General features: G+C 42.6%; 1 protein-coding gene across 7 annotated transcripts in view; it reads left to right on the top strand.

The window, feature by feature from the left end:
- The window catches only part of MPPED1 (metallophosphoesterase domain containing 1), a 65,274-nt gene extending 55,427 nt beyond the window's left edge, over positions 1–9,847 (top strand). For 6 of the 7 annotated variants that reach the window (XM_040565702.1, XM_040565680.1, XM_040565671.1 and 3 more), the window contains exons 6-7: positions 3,404–3,517; positions 7,154–9,847. In XM_040565702.1, the coding sequence (XP_040421636.1) occupies positions 3,404–3,517; positions 7,154–7,272 (233 nt within the window). In that variant the 3' untranslated portion in view covers positions 7,273–9,847. Of the gene's footprint in view, positions 1–3,403; positions 3,518–7,153 lie in introns of those variants that run through there. The other variant, XR_005822069.1, reaches the window with a different exon arrangement.
- Positions 9,848–18,559: the final 8,712 nt, after the last annotated feature.

Raw genomic sequence — 18,559 nt, 5'->3', positions numbered from 1 at the left:
CAACATAAATAATGTTTAGTTTAATGGGGAAGTTAATTTTATGGATTTCTGTTTGTGAAGTTTTTGAAGTAGAAATACTTTTGCATTTATGTTCACCACAGACATTTTGACAATTAACTGTTTCAAATTGTTAATGTAACAAAACCTAAAGTTATAACGAGTTTGCTCTGAAAAAAAACATGAACTGGATTCCAGAGGAATTGCTGGCTTCCATGTGACATCTTAAATAGTTGTTATTTCCTACACTGAATTTTGAAGTGCACTGGATACCAGGAATGAAAGGTAGAACTGATTAACAGAACTCAGCATTGACCTGCTCTGTCTGTAACTCAGATGGCTTTCTCTTTGTGCATCACCCCATCAGGAGCCAACAGTGTCTTCAGAGGCATCTGAATGAATTAGGAGTCTACATCCATTACCAGAACTTCCTCTTTTTGACACCTAGGATACAACTATGATAGTAGGGCAAGCTTCTACCATTTTCATAAAAACCCATAGTATAATGAGCCCAGTTTTCAGGCACTGGCATCTAAAGAGTTATTTCTCAATGTATGAACCTACTTTGAAACTCTAGTAAACCTGAGAGCTTTCCCAAGAGCTTGAATACCACTCTTTTGGTCTTTTAAGCCACTTGGTTAGCTGCTACTTAGCCATGCTTGAGTGAATCTGAAAAGTAAACACATGAAAACTAGGTCCAGACTCTGTACCTCTCTGGCTGACTACAGTTTTTTCAAATGTACAATATATTCTCGCAGCAATCATTGCAACAATCTAAGTCAGGGATACAGAGCTATGACAGGCACAGTGAGAGTACCAGAACACATAGAATCCTAGAATCATTAACGTTGGAAAAGACCTCCAAGGTCATCTGGTCCAACCATCCCCCTACCACCAATGTTACCCACTAAACCTTATCCCTAAGCACCACATCCAGCCTTTCCTTGAACACACCCAGGGACAGTGACTCCACCACTTCCCTAGGCAACCCATTCCAGTGCCTGACTACTCTTTCTGAGAAGAAATGTCTCCTCATTTCTAACCTAAACCTCCCCTGGTGTAACTTGAAGCTATTCCCTCTAGTCCTATCTCTAGTTACCTGTGAGAAGAGGCTGACCCCCAGCACCCCACACCTTCCTTTCAGGCAGCTGTAGAGCGCAATAAGGTCTCCCCTTAGCCTCCTCTTCTCCAGACTAAACAACCCCAGTTCCCTCAGCTGCTTCTCACAGGACTTGTGTTCCAGGCCCTTCACCAGCTTTGTAGCCCTTCTCTGGACACGCCCCAGGACCTCGATGTCCTTCTTGTACTGGGGGACCCCAAACTGAACACAGTACTTGAGGTGCGACCTCACCAGAGCAGAGTACAGGGGGACGATCACCTTCCTGGTCCTGCTGGCTACACTATTCCTGATACAAGCCAGGATGCTGTTGGCCTTCTTGGCCACCTGGGCACACTACCGGCTCATGTTCAGGTGAGCATCGACCAGCACCCCCAGATCCTTTTCCTCTGCACAGCTTTCGATCCACTCTGCCCCAAGCCTGTAGCGCTGCATGGGGTTGTTGTGGCCGAAGTGCAGGACCTGGCACTTAGCCATGTTGAACCTCATCCCATCTGCCTCTGCCCATCAATCCAAACTGTCCAGGTCATTCTGCAGCGTCTTCCTACCCTCTGGTAGATCGACACTTTCCTCCAACTTGGTGTTGTCTTCAAACTTACTGCAGGTGCACTCAATTCCCTCATCCAAATCATCAGTAAAGATATTAAAGAGGATGGGCCCCAACACCGACCCCTGGGGAACACCACTGGTGGCCGGTTGCCAGCTAGATTTCATTCTGTTCACCACCACCCTCTGGGCCCAGCCATCCAGCCAGTTTTTGACCCAGCAAAGAGTATACCTGTCCAAGCCACGGGCTGCCAGCTTCTCCAGGAGAATACCATGGGAGACCGTGTCAAAGGTCTTGCTGAAGTCTAGGTAGACTACAAGAACAGCCTTTACCTCATCCACCAGGCGGGTCACCTGGTCATAGAAGGAGACGAGGTTGGTCAGGCAGGACTTGCTTTTCAAGAACCCATTCTGGCTGGGTCTGATCCCCCAGTAGTCCTGCATACATTGCGTGATTGCATTCAAGATGACCTGTTCCATCACTTTTCCTGGCACCGAGGTCAGGCTGACAGGCCTGTAGTTCCCTGGTTCCTCCTTATGACCCTTCTTATAGATGGGCATCACATTAGCAAGTCTCTAGTCATCCGGGACCTCTCCGGATGACCAAGACTGCTGATAGATGATGGAAAGCAGCCCAGCAATCGCATCCACCAGCTCCCATCTGGCCCCATGGACTTGTGACAGTCCAGGTGGAGCAGCAGGTCTCTTAGCTGTTTCCACATGAACTGGAAACAAGTTCAGGGGGACACCCCCAAACAAGGGGGTTTCTTCTGCTCCTTATCCCAGACTTCCAGGTCAGGAGGCTGAGTACCCCGAGGATAAGTGGTCTAGCTAGTTTAAAAACAGAATAATTTTATCTTTTACGTTTCCAAATTTGAGCCTGATAAAAATGGCAGAACAATAGAAAGGAAACAAGATTGATTAATCCAAAGCATCTAATACAACAACATCCTTCTTATACTACTGTGAAGAAAACACCACACTTCAGTTGGCAGTAAGCATCCCCCTGCTGCATGTTTTTGGACTTGGAAGCAAGTTGGTGTGCATTTCTGTGTATATTCATAAAAAGTGCATTTTTCTAGGGATCTGTGTTAGTAAATATAGCACTTAAAGCGTATCTACTGCAGAAGGGCTGAGTTTCTCTGGCTGTTTGAAGCCCTTAAGCCAGTTCTACTCGAGGATATCGTTTTTAGATATGCTCTGGGTTCCTCACCTCAGTTCCACTAATGTAAGATTCGATGTGGTAAAAATACAGTTTTGTCATTAGCCACACAAATTCCATTACATCAGTTAAAGTGTTTGGTTTTAATAACTACATCCCAGGGCTAGATTTAAACAGCTAAGTGTTGAATTAGATGCTTAACTTCAGAGACTTGCTTCGGACATACTGCTCTTTAATCCTCTGTCTCTTAAAGGAAGAAGAATGAATAAAGCATTGACTTTTCCTGCTAACAGTAGTGCAAAAATGCTTAGAATGCAGTGATTTTTCACTTGAAAAATTATTGGCAAGAGTTACCATAGTTCTGTTTCTTCAGATGGGCTTTTAAGTTTTTCTTCAAGTATTTTTCCTTGTTTCCTCTTCTACTTACCAAGGCAAACACCATTTTTTTCCATGCCTGTTCTTCTATGACTGCTTATGAGAAGTTATGCGACATTAAATCTCAGAAATATTTTTGAATATTACAGCAGTACAGCTTTGCAGATAACATGTATTCTTTTAAAGCTTTCCTTTCTTTTCCAAAGGTTTTCTAGACTGGGTACCTAAGAAAATGCAACGGGTAGGATGTGTTGAGCTGCTGAACACAGTCCAGAGACGAGTACAGCCAAGGCTTCATATTTTTGGACACATCCATGAAGGTTAGAAAACATTTCTTTCTGTATATATACTTAAAAACCACAACCACAGAAGCTGTCTGCTTTAACCAGTATTTTTAAAATTGAATGTTTGAACTGAAGCACTTCAGGAATCCAGATACTTATTTAGCTGCATATATACAGATGAAATTGACTGATACTTGCCTTTCAATATTTGTATTTCAGCTTCTCTTTTAGTTTCTACATCTATAAATTAGGGTGATGCTTCCTTCACAGTGAGGATTACTGTGAATTTTAAAATAACACAAGTCCAGTAGTTGCAGAAAGGGGCTAAATATTAGAATTGATGGATTGTATTTTCCTCTGCTGAATCTCTGTGATTTAGGATAATTCCTGTAAGCTCTTTGTGTCTCAGTTTCTTTTTGTTGTTGTTGTTGTTGTTTGTTTGTTTGTTTTGTGTGTTTTTTTTTTCTTTTTTTTTTAATGGGTTAGAGTGATTTGTGGGGTGCTTCTGGGGCTTAATCTTTAAGATTGGACAATAAAGGTTGTCTCTCCTTGTCAGTGCCTATTTAAAACCAAGAGGGATGTCACTTCTGACATGCGTAGAAGTGCAAGATGCTTATCCATGTATTTATTTGCTTTGGCAGGGGAAACATTTTGTAGCCAGACGAAACAAGGTGGTTCTCTTGACTATTTGAGTTTTAACTGGAAAAAATGAGTCCCCTTCACATAATTCAGTAAATGGTGACAAATGTGATCCACTGAAGTCAGGGACTGTAGGAGTTCATCTCCAAGTGAAGGGAAAGGTAGACACTGTCAGCTACAGGGATGTCTCTCCTGTATGCATTCCATGGCAGCAAGACTTCAAGCACACCCCCACCAAGAGAAAACACTGGGCTCTGCAGAAATGTACCCATCAGCATGTAAGCATGTATTATCAGCTGCTTAGTTCTTGGCAATATTAACTTACTGGCAGGAAGAGGTGCTCCACAACTGCCAGCTTTCTGCTTCTGGGACTGCTCCAGACTTTGATGTAGGATATCTGTGGGTTCTCAGCAGAGTAGAAATGAACAAACGGAAAAAATGGAGTAGCTGGCACTCAGATACTTCTGTTTCTATGAAGAACCATTACCCTTCCTAAGAAATCCCACTCTGACTTGCCACTTGGCATTTTCACACTGCTAAGTTAAGGGTGACATTGGTTAGAGGTGTGCTGCTGTAAAATCGATGGAGAAGACATTCATATCTTTATTTTAGAGGGTAAGGATGAAGTCCATTCTCCTTGTGTGTCTCATCTGTGGTGACTTATTAATGTGCAGGTAATGTCCAAAGTGCTGTTAAAAGCACAGAGTAAACAAACAGTGCATAGGCAGTACTTTTTCCTAACATTTTCACGTTACAACAGGCTTTGAGAATTTGTACAAGAGAGCTGGTGAATACAGTTCAAACTCATTGTCTTTTCAGAAATTGTAGGCCAAGTAAGTTGCAGGGGATGTAAGCAAACAGTTAGTGAGCCATGAAGCTTCAGGCAGGTAAACAAAATCACATCTGCTAAGACCAAGCCCAACTTTGGCTCCCAAGGGAAAAGAATGGCACCTCCATGGAATGGTAAATCATGTGAATTAATACAGTCGGCACCGAAGGTATCGGAACACAGAAACAAGGTACTCTTCTTGTAAACTATCATAATTTAGAGAAAACAAATGGGGAGCTGCATAGCCTATTTTGCGGTGGGATGCTAAATCTCTGCAGAGGAGAATTCCCATTGCAGACAGGCTGTGCAAATGAAGCTGCTTTTTGTAGAGAGAATGCATGATTTGAACAGATGAGTTCCTCCCCTGACTGAGCATAGCTACATCTGCAGCAGTCATTTACTGAACATCCATGAGGACGAGATGCTTAGAAGAGATGTTTCTTCCCTATTTTCCCTCTGCACTTCTGTGTCTGCCAAAAAATACCTCTACACATGGCCTTTCTGCTGATCAACCTTGGTGGTGACGAGCAGCATGGCTGGGATTCCAGCTAAAATACTGCTCTGCCAGTTTCAGCCAGTGCTTGGCAGTAGGGGAAGAGTGAAAACTGTAGCATGATGAATCTTTCAGCAAAAAGAATGCATTAGCAAGCTGATTTTGTTCTCTGCAAATGTGTAGCTGAGGAGACAGAAAGTCCCAGCAGCAAAGCCGGCTGTCCTCGGTACAGTTTGTGTTTTACACAGAACAATTGTTCTGTGGTAAACGGCACATGATTTAAAGAAATGCATGTGACAGGAACCTGACAGAGTTCTCTTCCCTCCCTACTTCCTAACTATAGTGTGGTTTTTCCATGGGGAGTCCAAGAGGCCCTGCATTATTCAGGGTATTTTAAGGAATGAAAAATAAAGCTATTTGGCTACTGGTTTCTTGTTTGTAAATTCTGCAAGTAACAACGCTTCTATAAGACATGAAATTACACTTGGAAAACCTGGGATCCTAGGTACCTAGGATATGAATAGCTTTAACTCAGCGTAGCAATGAATATGTTTCTCTGTTAACTACATTAATAATAAGATTGAATTGTTGTACAAAAGCTTTCCACCAGGTGATTTCTCCAAAATCGTGTATGCATTTCAGATTGTGAATGCATTTCTTCATATTGAGCATAATACTTGCATTTATTTCAATTCGAGTGTCCAACATTAAGCTTTTAGTTTTAGTGTAATCAAGCTCATGTTTTTTTTCCTAGTCATTCATGAAAAGATTTTGACAGTGGAGAGTGTGTCTAATTTTTCATAACACCATGGTAGTTAAAGGGCTTTTTCTTCACTTTTTCAAACATCATTTCACTGTATTTCTACAAACATTAGAACTGGAAGTTTGATTTCCTGCAGATTTAGCTCTGGAATTGTTTGGCTTGGGTGCCTAGCCACACAGGAGATGTAGTTATTGACTTCCCCCACTGGTGAGACATTCAGGAGGTGTTTTCTCCCATGGAAATGTTACAGTATCTTAGGATGTGAATTCACCTTGTCTGTCAGAGAATGCATGAATAAAGTCTTTTTTCTCTGCCTGGGCAGGCATTTTAGAGTCTTTCCGTCAAGTTTGGTTGAAATTGGTCATCAAGTTCAAACACATGGGAAGTGGTTCCTTCAAATCCCAACCTGGTGCACATGCACACACCCTCCCCTTAGTCATGTCATCTTTTTTCTTCATTGGTTTCTTAAAAGATGTACAACATAGCACAGAGAAAAAAAGGTGGAAAAAGGAAAATAGCTCAAACGCTGGTGCACTGATGACCGCAAATCTAAGTGACGTACGGACATTTTTTTAGTGTTGAAATTTTCTAAGCTCTCTCTTCCCATCTCTTCCAAAACTGAGAAGGTTTTAAGAAAAAAGTTTTGCAAAGAGTATTAGTGTTTCTAAGGAGGTTTGGGGAGCAGGCTGCCGGAGATTGTAGCCACTAGCCAGTGGGGGTCAGTTTTGGTTTTATGTGATTTAAAAGATGGCAGACTATTTTACTGTGGGAAAAAGATGGTATTCATCCTGGAGACCTTTACATTTTGCATTAAGAAGAATTTTAAATGCATTCCAAGTAATATATGTGGCACTCGTTGTACGATAAGGTAATGATAAAGGTAAATAATAAAAAACAATTAATAAAGAGTGAATAATAATAGTAACCAGAGCTTTTCTTTCTCCATAGGTTATGGTGTCATGGCTGATGGAACTACTACCTATGTGAATGCATCTGTGTGCACTGTGAATTACCAGCCACTAAATCCACCTATAGTTATTGACTTACCTACTCCAAGGAACACATGATTATAATAAAGGATTTAATATTGTGCCCAACACATTAGCAACTTTATATTGCTGGCTGAGAATCCCAATAAGGAACTATTCAACAAAGCAAAAACCTTCTTCTTTTTTTCCTGCTATCTCTTCACAGATAAATTCAAGTGACAGAAACGGAAGACAAACACAGGCATTTTGGTGCCAGAAACAGATTAAAGACATGTCGTCATTAAAATATTTGTGAACACAGCACAGTGAATGCATTCCACATATATATACATATGCATATATATATATATCTCAAGTAGGGACTTATGTATATACCGTACATTATATTGGACTTACTAAAAGAACAATGTCTTTCAAGGGAGTGTTTCCTCAAGAAAGTTTGAAGTTTAAACATAAGTGTTTAGACTAGGATTTCCTCATTTCAGATGTTTCCCAGTGAGCTCTTGATAGCTGGAATGTGATGGTAAAGATGTTTTCCCTTAGTTAACATGGCAAGTACAAAAGATAGTACATGAATGACCAGTCACAGGAGGAAAGCAATTATTTCAGGTCCTCCAGGTCTTGATTCTGTGCATCTATTCAAAACCAGTGCAGCAGAGGCCCCAATTCACTTTACTGAAATGAAGTTTTACTACATCTGGCATTACAGATGGTAAGGGAAATGGTGCATATTGCCGGCTTGCTGTAAACAGCTCAAAATTCAAGACGGGAGACTGTGTTAAGTGCAGTATAAACTCAGGAATTTGTAACCTGGCCTTGCCTGTGGAAAAAAAAAATATATATAAGTGTTTTTTCATATGTTAAGGCGATATGTGATTGTATGTAAAAAGCAAAAGCAAAAAAAAAAAAAAACAACAACCTGATGTTCAGTAGTGATATTCTAAATAAAACCCACTGGGACTGTTTAAAATTGTTACTGGGACACGCAGCCAATGATGAGATTGCTGGTTTGAATTTGGCCCACGTCAGCTGTGATTAAATGTCATTGTGATCGGTTTGTCCTTTGGGAAACTGTACGGACTTAGAGGGGGGTGTCATCCCAAAGTGGAGTTTGGGCATTCATTTTCAGACATCTATGTAGTAGCATAAGTGCAATGAGTGATGAGTACTTGCCAATGGGTACAGAGCAAGAGTCCCCGCACAAAACCTATCGTTCCCATGTGCCCGCTCAGAGACGCTGCTGAGAGAGGCCTGAGACAAAACCATTAACCCAGTTGAAGTCCATCTATTGTGTTGGCATACCGAGGCAAAGCAGATGATGTGGGAGCTGCTGGGGATGGCTGACACTAGTCGTTCCCCTGCAGCTTTCCTGCAGGTTAACAGAGGTGCTGAATCTGCTGGGATTTCAGTCCAGTCCGAGGCAGAAGCGCAAGAATTGACTAAAACCCACAAAAATACGTGCTTCAAATGTGTGCCACAACACATTTCTGCCTTGAACTAACACACATCTCCATGCTCAAAGAGGAACCTTTTTGCCTTGATGGAGGTAATGTAACTGGTGTAACCTGAACGTGGACGTTCTGAATTTGGAGCTGACTGCATCTATATATTAATTTTGTTTCCACACATGAGGCAAATCATTGCACCATCAATACAGGGTTGTTCGCAGGTCTGTGGGTAGCCCATACCTGCACACACACTGGTTAGATGTGTGGGTTACTTTTTGCCTGATGTATGGTTTTAAATGTGACCTTTGTGTAGCAGCTGCATGTACATTATATACATACACAGTCTTAAATATCTGTTCTGCAACCCCAGGCTTGCAGCCTCAACTCTAAGCAAAGTAGGCAGAAACACCACATTTTGCTGGCTTACCACATGCAGCTGCGCTTCTGACTGATGCTGGAAGCTGTGAAATTTGAACCCAGGTACTGACCCACTGACACCAGAAAACATGGCAAGCCACAGATCTGTCATTTCTTGGAGCTGTTGAGTGACTTGGATTTTCTTTTTGACTAATTTGCTGTTTTTTTCCTGAAACAAAAGCAAACAGAAAAACAACCAGCGGTGTCCTGCAACTGTTTTGGGTGTGCATAGTTTGCAGCACAAGAACAGTCTACCATGAATTCAGCTGGGTCTACTTTTTGTATAATCCATTGGTGTAGAAATTGCAAGATCAGCTCCTAAATCAGCAAGGACTGAAATTTTTAGTTTAATGTGAACTCCCAGCATCATTGGGAAGATGAAGAATAGCATGCAGTTAGAATAAAAGTGTCTTAGCTAGTCACAACTCAAGCGTTTTGAAACATATGTGGCAGGAAATTGGCTGTATGTTAAAGTCTGAAATGTTTACATTCACTCATGGCACTTACACTAAAATGTTAAAAGTGGGGAAAAGAGGTCCTTTTATTAGCCTCGACAAAATTTCTATGTTGACCATAAACTATTCTCTTAAAAATAATTTTGCCTAAGGTATCTTCAAAATACTGTGTATTTTTATGTGAAAAGGATATGAAAGCAGCTGTTACTTCAAAATATCATTTAAAGTACTCGAGGTATGAAAGATTAAAGGTTATTTAATCATTTTGGCATAACTTGATTGTTGTTGTAATTTTTGGTCAAGCATGTTAGACAAATAAAGTCTTAAAAGAAACAACATAAGGCCTCTTTATATCCACCTCGTACATTCAGCCCCCGGTAATGGAGAATCTCTTCTCCAGATGTGGGAGCCAGCCTGGGGGGTATTAAAGTTGGGGTATTGAGGTGGGGGTATTAAAGCTGTCATCACCAAGGGCTGTGGTTTAGTGGGGGGGCAGCTGGCACAGGGGATGGGGTGTCCCGCAGGTGGCACGGCAATGTTTACTGCAGAAGTGACTGACAAGTGATGGGTCCTTGTCCTGCACCATCCATCAGCCTGGGGCTTCGTCATCTCCCTCAAAAGCTGCAGAGCAAACTGGATGGAGAGAATTGCTGAGAGGGGGAACCAGCGGCTGTTTGCTATAACTACAAAAGTTTGGCAGAGGGTATATGCCAGATGTTTTTGTGATGCAGGGAAAAGCTACCGAGTGAGTACTGCAGCAGAGCTGCATGAAACAGTTGAGAGCTGGGATGCTGTCCTTATCCAGAGAAGGACTATGAAGCTGTTGAAGGGCCTGGAACACAAGTCCTGTGAGAAGCAGCTGAGGGAACTGGGGTTGTTTAGTCTGGAGAAGAGGAGGCTAAGGGGAGACCTTATTGCGCTCTACAGCTGCCTGAAAGGAAGGTGTGGGGTGCTGGGGGTCAGCCTCTTCTCACAGGTAACTAGAGATAGGACTAGAGGGAATAGCTTCAAGTTACACCAGGGGAGGTTTAGGTTAGAAATGAGGAGACATTTCTTCTCAGAAAGAGTAGTCAGGCACTGGAATGGGTTGCCTAGGGAAGTGGTGGAGTCACTGTCCCTGGGTGTGTTCAAGGAAAGGCTGGATGTGGTGCTTAGGGACAAGGTTTAGTGGGTGATATTGGTGGTAGGGGGGATGGTTGGACCAGATGATCTTGGAGGTCTTTTCCAACGTTAATGATTCTAGGATTCTATCTGGGGGATAGACAGGTTGTGCACAGGGTTGAGCCTGTACGAGCACAAACCTCACAGGGGATGTTAAATGAGGTGACATTTTTATTTTAGCTTTGTGGGCACTGTCAAGGGCCTGGGTTTTTTGCCTCCGATCTGATCTAACTCAGGTGAGTGAGGCCATGAAATGGAAGGTTTCCACAAGTGCAGTTTTGCAGTTGTTGACTCTATTTAAATTCAGGGACGATCTTTCAAGTCATTTCTCACCCCACCTCCCCGTGGTTGACCTTCACTGGTATTTATCCAGGTAGCATCACTCCCGAAGGTGTGCTGATGTGTATCAGTAATACGTGCTTTCCCATTACTAGGCAGAATTGTTACCAAGATTAATTTCAGTTCATTCTGATGAATGGACTAGGAGAGCTATCACTGCATGCCAATGAAAAAAAGGCGAGATTATTTTTACCTCTCTCAGACACATACGGCTCAGGATGTGAAACGTTCCTTGGCTACAAGGAACGAGCAAGCTGGGACTCAACACCCATCGAGCAGCTGCCTTTTCCCGTGCAGCACCCACCCACTGCAGATGCACCCCAGCCTAGGGAGCTGGATTTAGGGTGTCAAATGAAGCTGTTTGGTAGCACCTGAAGCCAGAGACCCCGAAAACTACTCCAGCCTTCAAGGAAGTTCCTGCAGGGAGCCAGCAAGGGACCTGTGAAGAGGGAAGGTGAAAATCCCCACCTGGCTCAGCCGGGCAATACATTGGCACAAACTGGGCAGGAGGCATCTCTGGGTCTCTGGCACTGCTGCAGCAGGGAGCTAGAGAGAATGGGGAGAGGTAGTTTGTCTTCTCCAGTCTCTTAGGTGCTTCAGAAGAAAGAGGAACAAGCCATTCCTTAGAAGGCAATTTTTGGAATAATCTGCCCATGGGGATCTCTGTCCACCTCCATTTATTCTTGTTTGTATGAGAGTTTCTCTCTTAAAAACCTGTATTATTGCTCACTGCTGATGTAATTCACATATAGCAAACATAACTGCAAATGTTTTTTCAGGTACATCCCCATTCCCTTCTGGAAACTCTCTCTGCATCTGAGATTTTAGAGATATTTTGGAACAGTGAGTTCCCCAGGTGATTATGCACAATGCAGTAGAACAACAGCATTTCGCTTATCCTTGTAAGAGTGCTGCCATTCAGCTTTATTGACTGTCCCTTTGTTCTCTTTTTATGTGAAAAGTGTAAGTAGGAGTGCTTATATGTACTTTCTTTGTGCCATTTGTTATTCTGTTTACTGCCATTATGTTGCTTTTTACTCACTTCATCTAGAAATTAAAATAATTTAAATTCTAGCTAGACTCCATTGCTAAGCCTTTTACTTTCCCATCCCAGAAAGGCTCCTCCCCTCTTGCTGATGTGTCCTTGGGGAGTTAGGGAGAGCCAGTGACTCCAGAGGACCTCTTGTCCCTGCGTACCAGAGCTTTGGGATACAGTTCTAGCTACATTCTCTCCTGATCCAATGCTGTTCTTCATTTGTTTGGGGTTTCTTGTTAATAATAGATATTTGCAACCCCACTGGAGGACTGTGGTGAGCTGCCTATGGCTTCAGCTGGGGTTTTCCTTCAAGAGGTGACAACCGATCCAGGCTCCCCTGGTTTCTACAAGCATCAGCCCTTCTTCCCAGGGTGCCCAGCCAATCATGTACCCACATGGGAATCCCTCCCTTTGTGTCTATGTAGGAATCCCTTTGTGGCCTTTCCCCTGCTTGCCCTGGCTTTGGTGGTGCCCTCTGCAGTCCTCATCTCCTCAGGTTGTGCCGGAGGGGACAGCTAACCCCGGCACTGACAGCGGCGCAACATCTGACCATGTCTCATCCTGCTTTGTGCTGTTTTGTGGCTTGTCCCTCACCCATGCCCCTTCTGTGGCTGCCAATCACCTTCCTTTTGTCACCGACTCTTCTGCGTCCCACAGCCACTCCGTCTGTCCCCACTGCTGTGTCCCGCTCACAGCGGGGCTCCCCGAACAGCCCCCTGACCCGGGTGCCCCCACCTCAGATACATTTTTGGTCTCCTCAGGGGCCGGTGTGCATCCGTACAATGCAAAGAAGCAGAAATCAGCTGGGGGGATGACTGATTTACCCCAGGGATGTGGCCTGGAAGAGGAGGGTCCTGCGCGCTCCTGTGGGCTGCATGCTGAGGGACATGCATGTTTGGGTTTCTTGAAGGAATACATATTTATTTTAATGACAGCAGAGGCATTGAGCATAATTTTTTAAATACTATTGCATTTCTTCATTTTGTGCATTTGAAATGTCAGGATTTACATCAGGCTTCATTTATGGAAAGAATAGGATGGCTTTGTGCTGCATTGCTGCAGGCAACTCCTCTGTGAAATGGGCAGGCTGATCTCATTGCCCTAAGAGGTAGCAGCTCATGGAGGGATAGGGCATGGACCCCCTGCGACGTGTTGTGACAGTGGCCGAATCACCACCTTTTATGCCATGGGCTCGCTCTCAAAGTTAGCAACTATCTGACAGTGTTATGGCACGTGTGGTGAGGCCTGTGAGGATGAGCACTTGTTGGTCTTATCACATGGACACCTGGTCTTGCCTTTGAGCCCACAGACAAACTCCACCACCCTTGTCATCTGCTCCAGCTCCAGGCAGGACCTGCAACAAGCCCAGAGCAGCATAGGCCAAGGGAGACAGGTCCTTCTTCTGGGGATGACACCGGGAGGTCTCCTCAAGCTTGGCCAAGATGAAGAACATGGATATCTCATGTATCCCGTCTGTTTGTGAAATGTAGCAAACGTCTGGCACTTGGATGATCTTGCAACTTGCCCAAGGTGCTCCAACCATGATGTCCATGCTTATCCAGATGCCAGGAGGAGCAGCACCTCTGCTGCCCCTCCTTCTCACCAGTGCCCTTGGGATTTTGTGTTGGGGAGCACTTTTTTCCCCATGCACCTCCAACAGCACCTTTTTTCCCCACCTGTTTTCCTTGTAAAGCAGTGGGTACATAATTATGTTTATTGCTTGTTCAGAAATAAATAATAGCTCTGAAGTGTTACCTATCCTGTTTGTTTCTATGGATACCCATAACAATAATTAATCATATATATTAACATGCGGTCAAGAGACTTGTCAAAGCTGGAGCTCTTGAGCAGTAAACAGAGCTCACACAATTAGCAGTCCCTGCTCTGAGAACACTTGAATTGATTCAATGTTTCTCCCAACACCTAAGAAAGTCAAGGAAGCAATAAATCATGAAAATACAGACAACACACTCAACAAACTATGATGAAGACACTTCATCAACTGCCTTTAGAGTTGCATCAGTGTGTTGCATGAGACAACACTGTTTGAACTTGTTGCATTACAGCTGTAACGAGGAAGTGCTCACTAACACTGCCCTAAACTTGAAAATACTGTGCTCTCTTCTGAACTAGAAGTAGTGTTCGTTAATTACTTCCAATCATCTGCTAGTGAGTACTTGCTGTCCCTTAAAATAAAGACATCATAATATTTAGGGTACAGATTTTAATCTAAAGCGTAGCATCTCAGCCAAACCCCCCAGGCCAAGTAGACCAGAGGGGCAAAGGGTGAAGCTGGCCTCACTGGACAGGAAGGGTCCTGCCAGAACTAAGTGTGAAGCACCCTGTGATCCTGCATCCTCTGCCTGCTTTGTTAAAGCAGAGCCTTTCAGCTTGCAAGAAATCAACACTTGCTAAAGGAACAAAAGAAAAAAGGACAATAGCAGCAGATGGAGAACAGTTCCTCCAAACTTTGAAGCTGGTATTATCTACTAGAAACAATAAAAAGAGATCAAAGCCCAGAGATGGTAAACAACAAAATGTATGAAAGCAAATGACTTGAATGGTGCTCTCAGAAGCCACTGTGACATTTTGTGCTCCCTATTGGCTTCATTTCTATTTCTGAGCTAAAATGGATAGTGTCCTTTAAAGAACATTGTTGTCTGGTTGTCCCCACACTTGCGTTATTAGCAGTGGTTGTGTTCGATAATTGTGCAGTGTTGAGCTAAAATTCCAGCCTCTTCTTCTGTGGAAGACCAGGCTGTCTGGAGCTGTAAGGAGAGATTTCAATGAACAGAAATTTGTGAAAAGAAGTGACCAACAAATCCTCAGCCCATGCGACATCTTTGTGTTGTCAACACAAAACAGATACAAGACTATACAGTGCAGAAATTCATAAATTGATTATACACCAAGATTAGAAACCCAGGTAATAAATGCAAGGAATAGAAATCACTTGTTTAGAAACACGCATTTGAACTAGCTGATATTAATGAAGTCTAATAGGATGACACATGACAGGAATGTTGATTAAGTTGTTTGTAATCTCCTCAGAAAAGATCAACTCCGCAAGACAGGAATAAAGCTGGCTCACAGTACAAAATGGTAACTGGCAACTTCAAAGTCAGTCAGATGGAATATTTATTCATCCACTGAACCTAAGAAATAATACTCGTGGTGTCCCTCCAGGTGATATGTGCTGGCTACCGTTACAGCCCACTTCAGCTGGAGGATGACCACTACTTAAATACCCTGTGCTCATCGTTGTGATGCAGTTCATTCTAAACAGTATAAGTGGGAGACAGATCTGACAGATTTTCTAAAATCCCTAGATGACAATTTTCTGACAAAAAGGCTACTTCAAGCAGGAGCAACTGCTACATCACGTCTCCTCTTGATGGGCGAGGAGATCTGGTTCACAGGAGGATGCTGAAGCAGCTTGAAGTATTGGCAACCATGACCTTTACCACATCCACTGCTGTAACTTTAAATAAGGAGAGAGAACAAATCAGATAAAGTCCTCGTGTTTCAAAAAGGGTAATTGCAAAGCCAACACATTGTTTGGGAGAAAAAACATTTAAACTGGAAAACATAGATGGTATTTGCAAACTGTTTAAGAAAGTTTGCCAAAGAGAAGCCCCGGAATCCAGAAAGAGACAAACTGGTTTCAAAACCAATCAACCAACCAGAAAAACACCCTGGTTTTGAAGGTAAATAAAAATAGGCTGGGAAAAAATTATAATAAACTGATGAAGCGAGAAATGTGTGCTAAAAAGCAGTGAGGAAAGCAAAAGTACACAGGAAGTATCAATGGCTTGTGATGGTAATGACTCAAATATACAAAAGCTAATGGCAGTGGGAGAGTCACTGACAGCTGTATTAAAAAGGTGGGATTTTTAGATGAATATTTTTGTTGTGTACAGACAGAATGGCTGTGTGGTACTGGGGCATTACACATTGCCGGTGATCAAGTACTTTTCAGCCCAGCAGTCCTTAAACGGTGTGTTAAACAGCATTTACCAAGTTTTTTGAATCAGGAACACTGTATCTGAGATTATCTGAGAAGCCATCTGAGGAGATTTTTAAGCTGTTAATAATGAATTTTCAGACAAGTTGGGACATGAGAGAAGTCTCAGCAACCTGGGGAAAGCTGAAATTGTGCCAATATTTTAAAAAGGGAAAAAGGAAGGCCAAAGTGAGACAGCATTAGCCTGACTTTGATCATCAGAAAGAAACAGCGATGGGATTGATTGCAAAGGCTTGAGTAATAAAGTATTAAAAAGGGATAATAAAATTAAATGCTAATCAAGGTGGGTTTAAGTAGGATGGATCTTCTCAAACTAATTTGGTATCTTTTTATTAGATTACAATTTTGGATAATAAATGAAATAGTGTTAAGGTAATAGACATCTGTAAGGCACATGACTTGGCACCACTGCCTAGCATTTTGAGTAGGAAACTGGAACAATATATTTTTGACATGGCACATGTTAAACAAATTAAAAACCACCTAGCCAATGTAATTAAATGAGGAATCATCTTTAGAAGGCTATCTGCTTCATAGGGTCCGCCAGGCAGTGGTTCCTGTCCTGACATGATTTGACTGCTAGGTCGTGACTGAGAAAACTTTCTCCCCCCCAAAAGCAAAGGTGCTACTGAAATGGTTTACAGATGAACCTTGTGTTGGACCACAGGAAATACTGAACAGAATGGGTCACAGGTACACTGCATTATAGATTTTTTTTAGAAAGTAAGGTGTAGCAAAGAAGTCTACCTTTCATTGTGGCCACATAGGAAGCTGTATCTCTAAACACAGGAATATGGGCGATAGTGGCCTTCGTGTGGGGAGAAGAGCTCTCAAAAAGGACTTAGGTGTGGCCTGGGCATCCCAGTGACTGCTTCATTTTTAAAATACATATATGTGTATATTCATATGTATGTATGTAGTATTTTCTTTATGAAGATTGTAATTATTCACCAAAACAACCTTCAAATGATTGCGCTGATTCTTTGCAACTGGCAATTTTAAAATCAAGATCTGATGTATATCTTCAAACAAAAATTAATTATGGAAGTCCCATTCATTAAAAACAAACAAACAAACATCCATTTGGACCCTTTGGGCTTAATTTATTGGGCTTTGGATCAGGCCCTGGATTAATTACGGAGAAATCTGCAAAATGACCACTGGCCAGGGTGCTTCCACTCCTGCTGCCTTGCTGGGGCTCTGTGAACCAGCTGCACTAAGAAAAACGCTCCTTTACCCAGACATGTCATTTCACACTCTGGCAGGCAATTAAAATGCAAATTAAAAATGTTAATTAGAAGTGTTTCAACATCTATTCTAATGCACGAGATGGGAATTCTGCATAGTGTGTGGAGAAGGATGCATTCTTCCTCAGGCAAAACCAGACTTCCAGTCTTGCTCTGGAGTGAGCAGAAATAGCTGCTATTTTTTGTGAAAACTGATTGCAGCAAGAAAAGAAAAGAAGGCACCTAGGTCTGATGCTGATCTAATATGCTGGAATAAATCCACTGAAATCAGGGTAGTCACAGTGCTTTGTTGATTTAATGAGATGAGAATTAAGCCCCATAAATGTACTTACATTGAAAGCGGGTCCAAAAGGGTGTCTGCAGCACAATGAAACTTCTGTGTCACATTATTTTTCATCCCCCACCCCGCCCTTTATTTTTAATCACAGCAAATCTATATTCAGAGATAAGGACAGACAGTAGCTAAAGTAAGGCTCAAGCACACTGGACTGCAGCCTGAGTATAATCCTGTGGCCATGGGGCTGGTTGTGAAGTTTCTGACTGAACATCACCTCAGAGCCGATGGGGCAACATCTACACAAGACTGGAGGAGCCACCAGAAACTGTGGGGCTCATCAGGGACAACACTGGGAATACTAGTTCAATGCAGAACAAAAATTATGGGCTAGCAACAAGCTGATGGCACATATCACAGAATTTTTAAATATCAACTCGAATTACTGAGGCGTAACATTAACCAGGAGGAGTCATTTGAAGACAGAGGTTGGCAAGTGCAGTGGCAAGAAATGACTCCTGGTTTTGGTGTATGTCAGAAGGAGAACTGCTGCCATTTATTGTTGGAAATCCTGTTGATATTCACTCCTCTAGTGGTGAAAAGAAATAGAAAGGCTTGTTTCTTGCTTTTAAAACTTCTCACAGAAGTTGTTTCTAAGATGGCAATCACTGTTTCTCACCACCCAAGAAGATCCTCATTCCCTTTATATGCAGATCTGAGCCTGGACTCACAGATGTCCTGCTTGAGCACAACAGCTGCAAAACCAAAGCCCAGATGACCATGGCAAACAGTTTCCAATGAGAAACAGGGTTTCCCTATACTGCTGTGATGTCTCAGTGTCTACACCATTGGGAGACTGTGTTTACCCTATGATGCAGGAGGGTTGTGCAGCACCAAGTCCTATAGATGCTTTGTTAAAAAAAAAATCTGGAGCATGACATAACAAATACAGTTTAAGCTCTTT

This window comes from Cygnus olor, chromosome 1 (assembly GCF_009769625.2).
Source record: "Cygnus olor isolate bCygOlo1 chromosome 1, bCygOlo1.pri.v2, whole genome shotgun sequence".
Lineage (NCBI taxonomy): Eukaryota > Metazoa > Chordata > Aves > Anseriformes > Anatidae > Cygnus > Cygnus olor.
The sequence above is the reverse complement of the archived record's forward strand: the minus strand, read 5'-3'. Positions and strand labels throughout refer to the sequence as shown.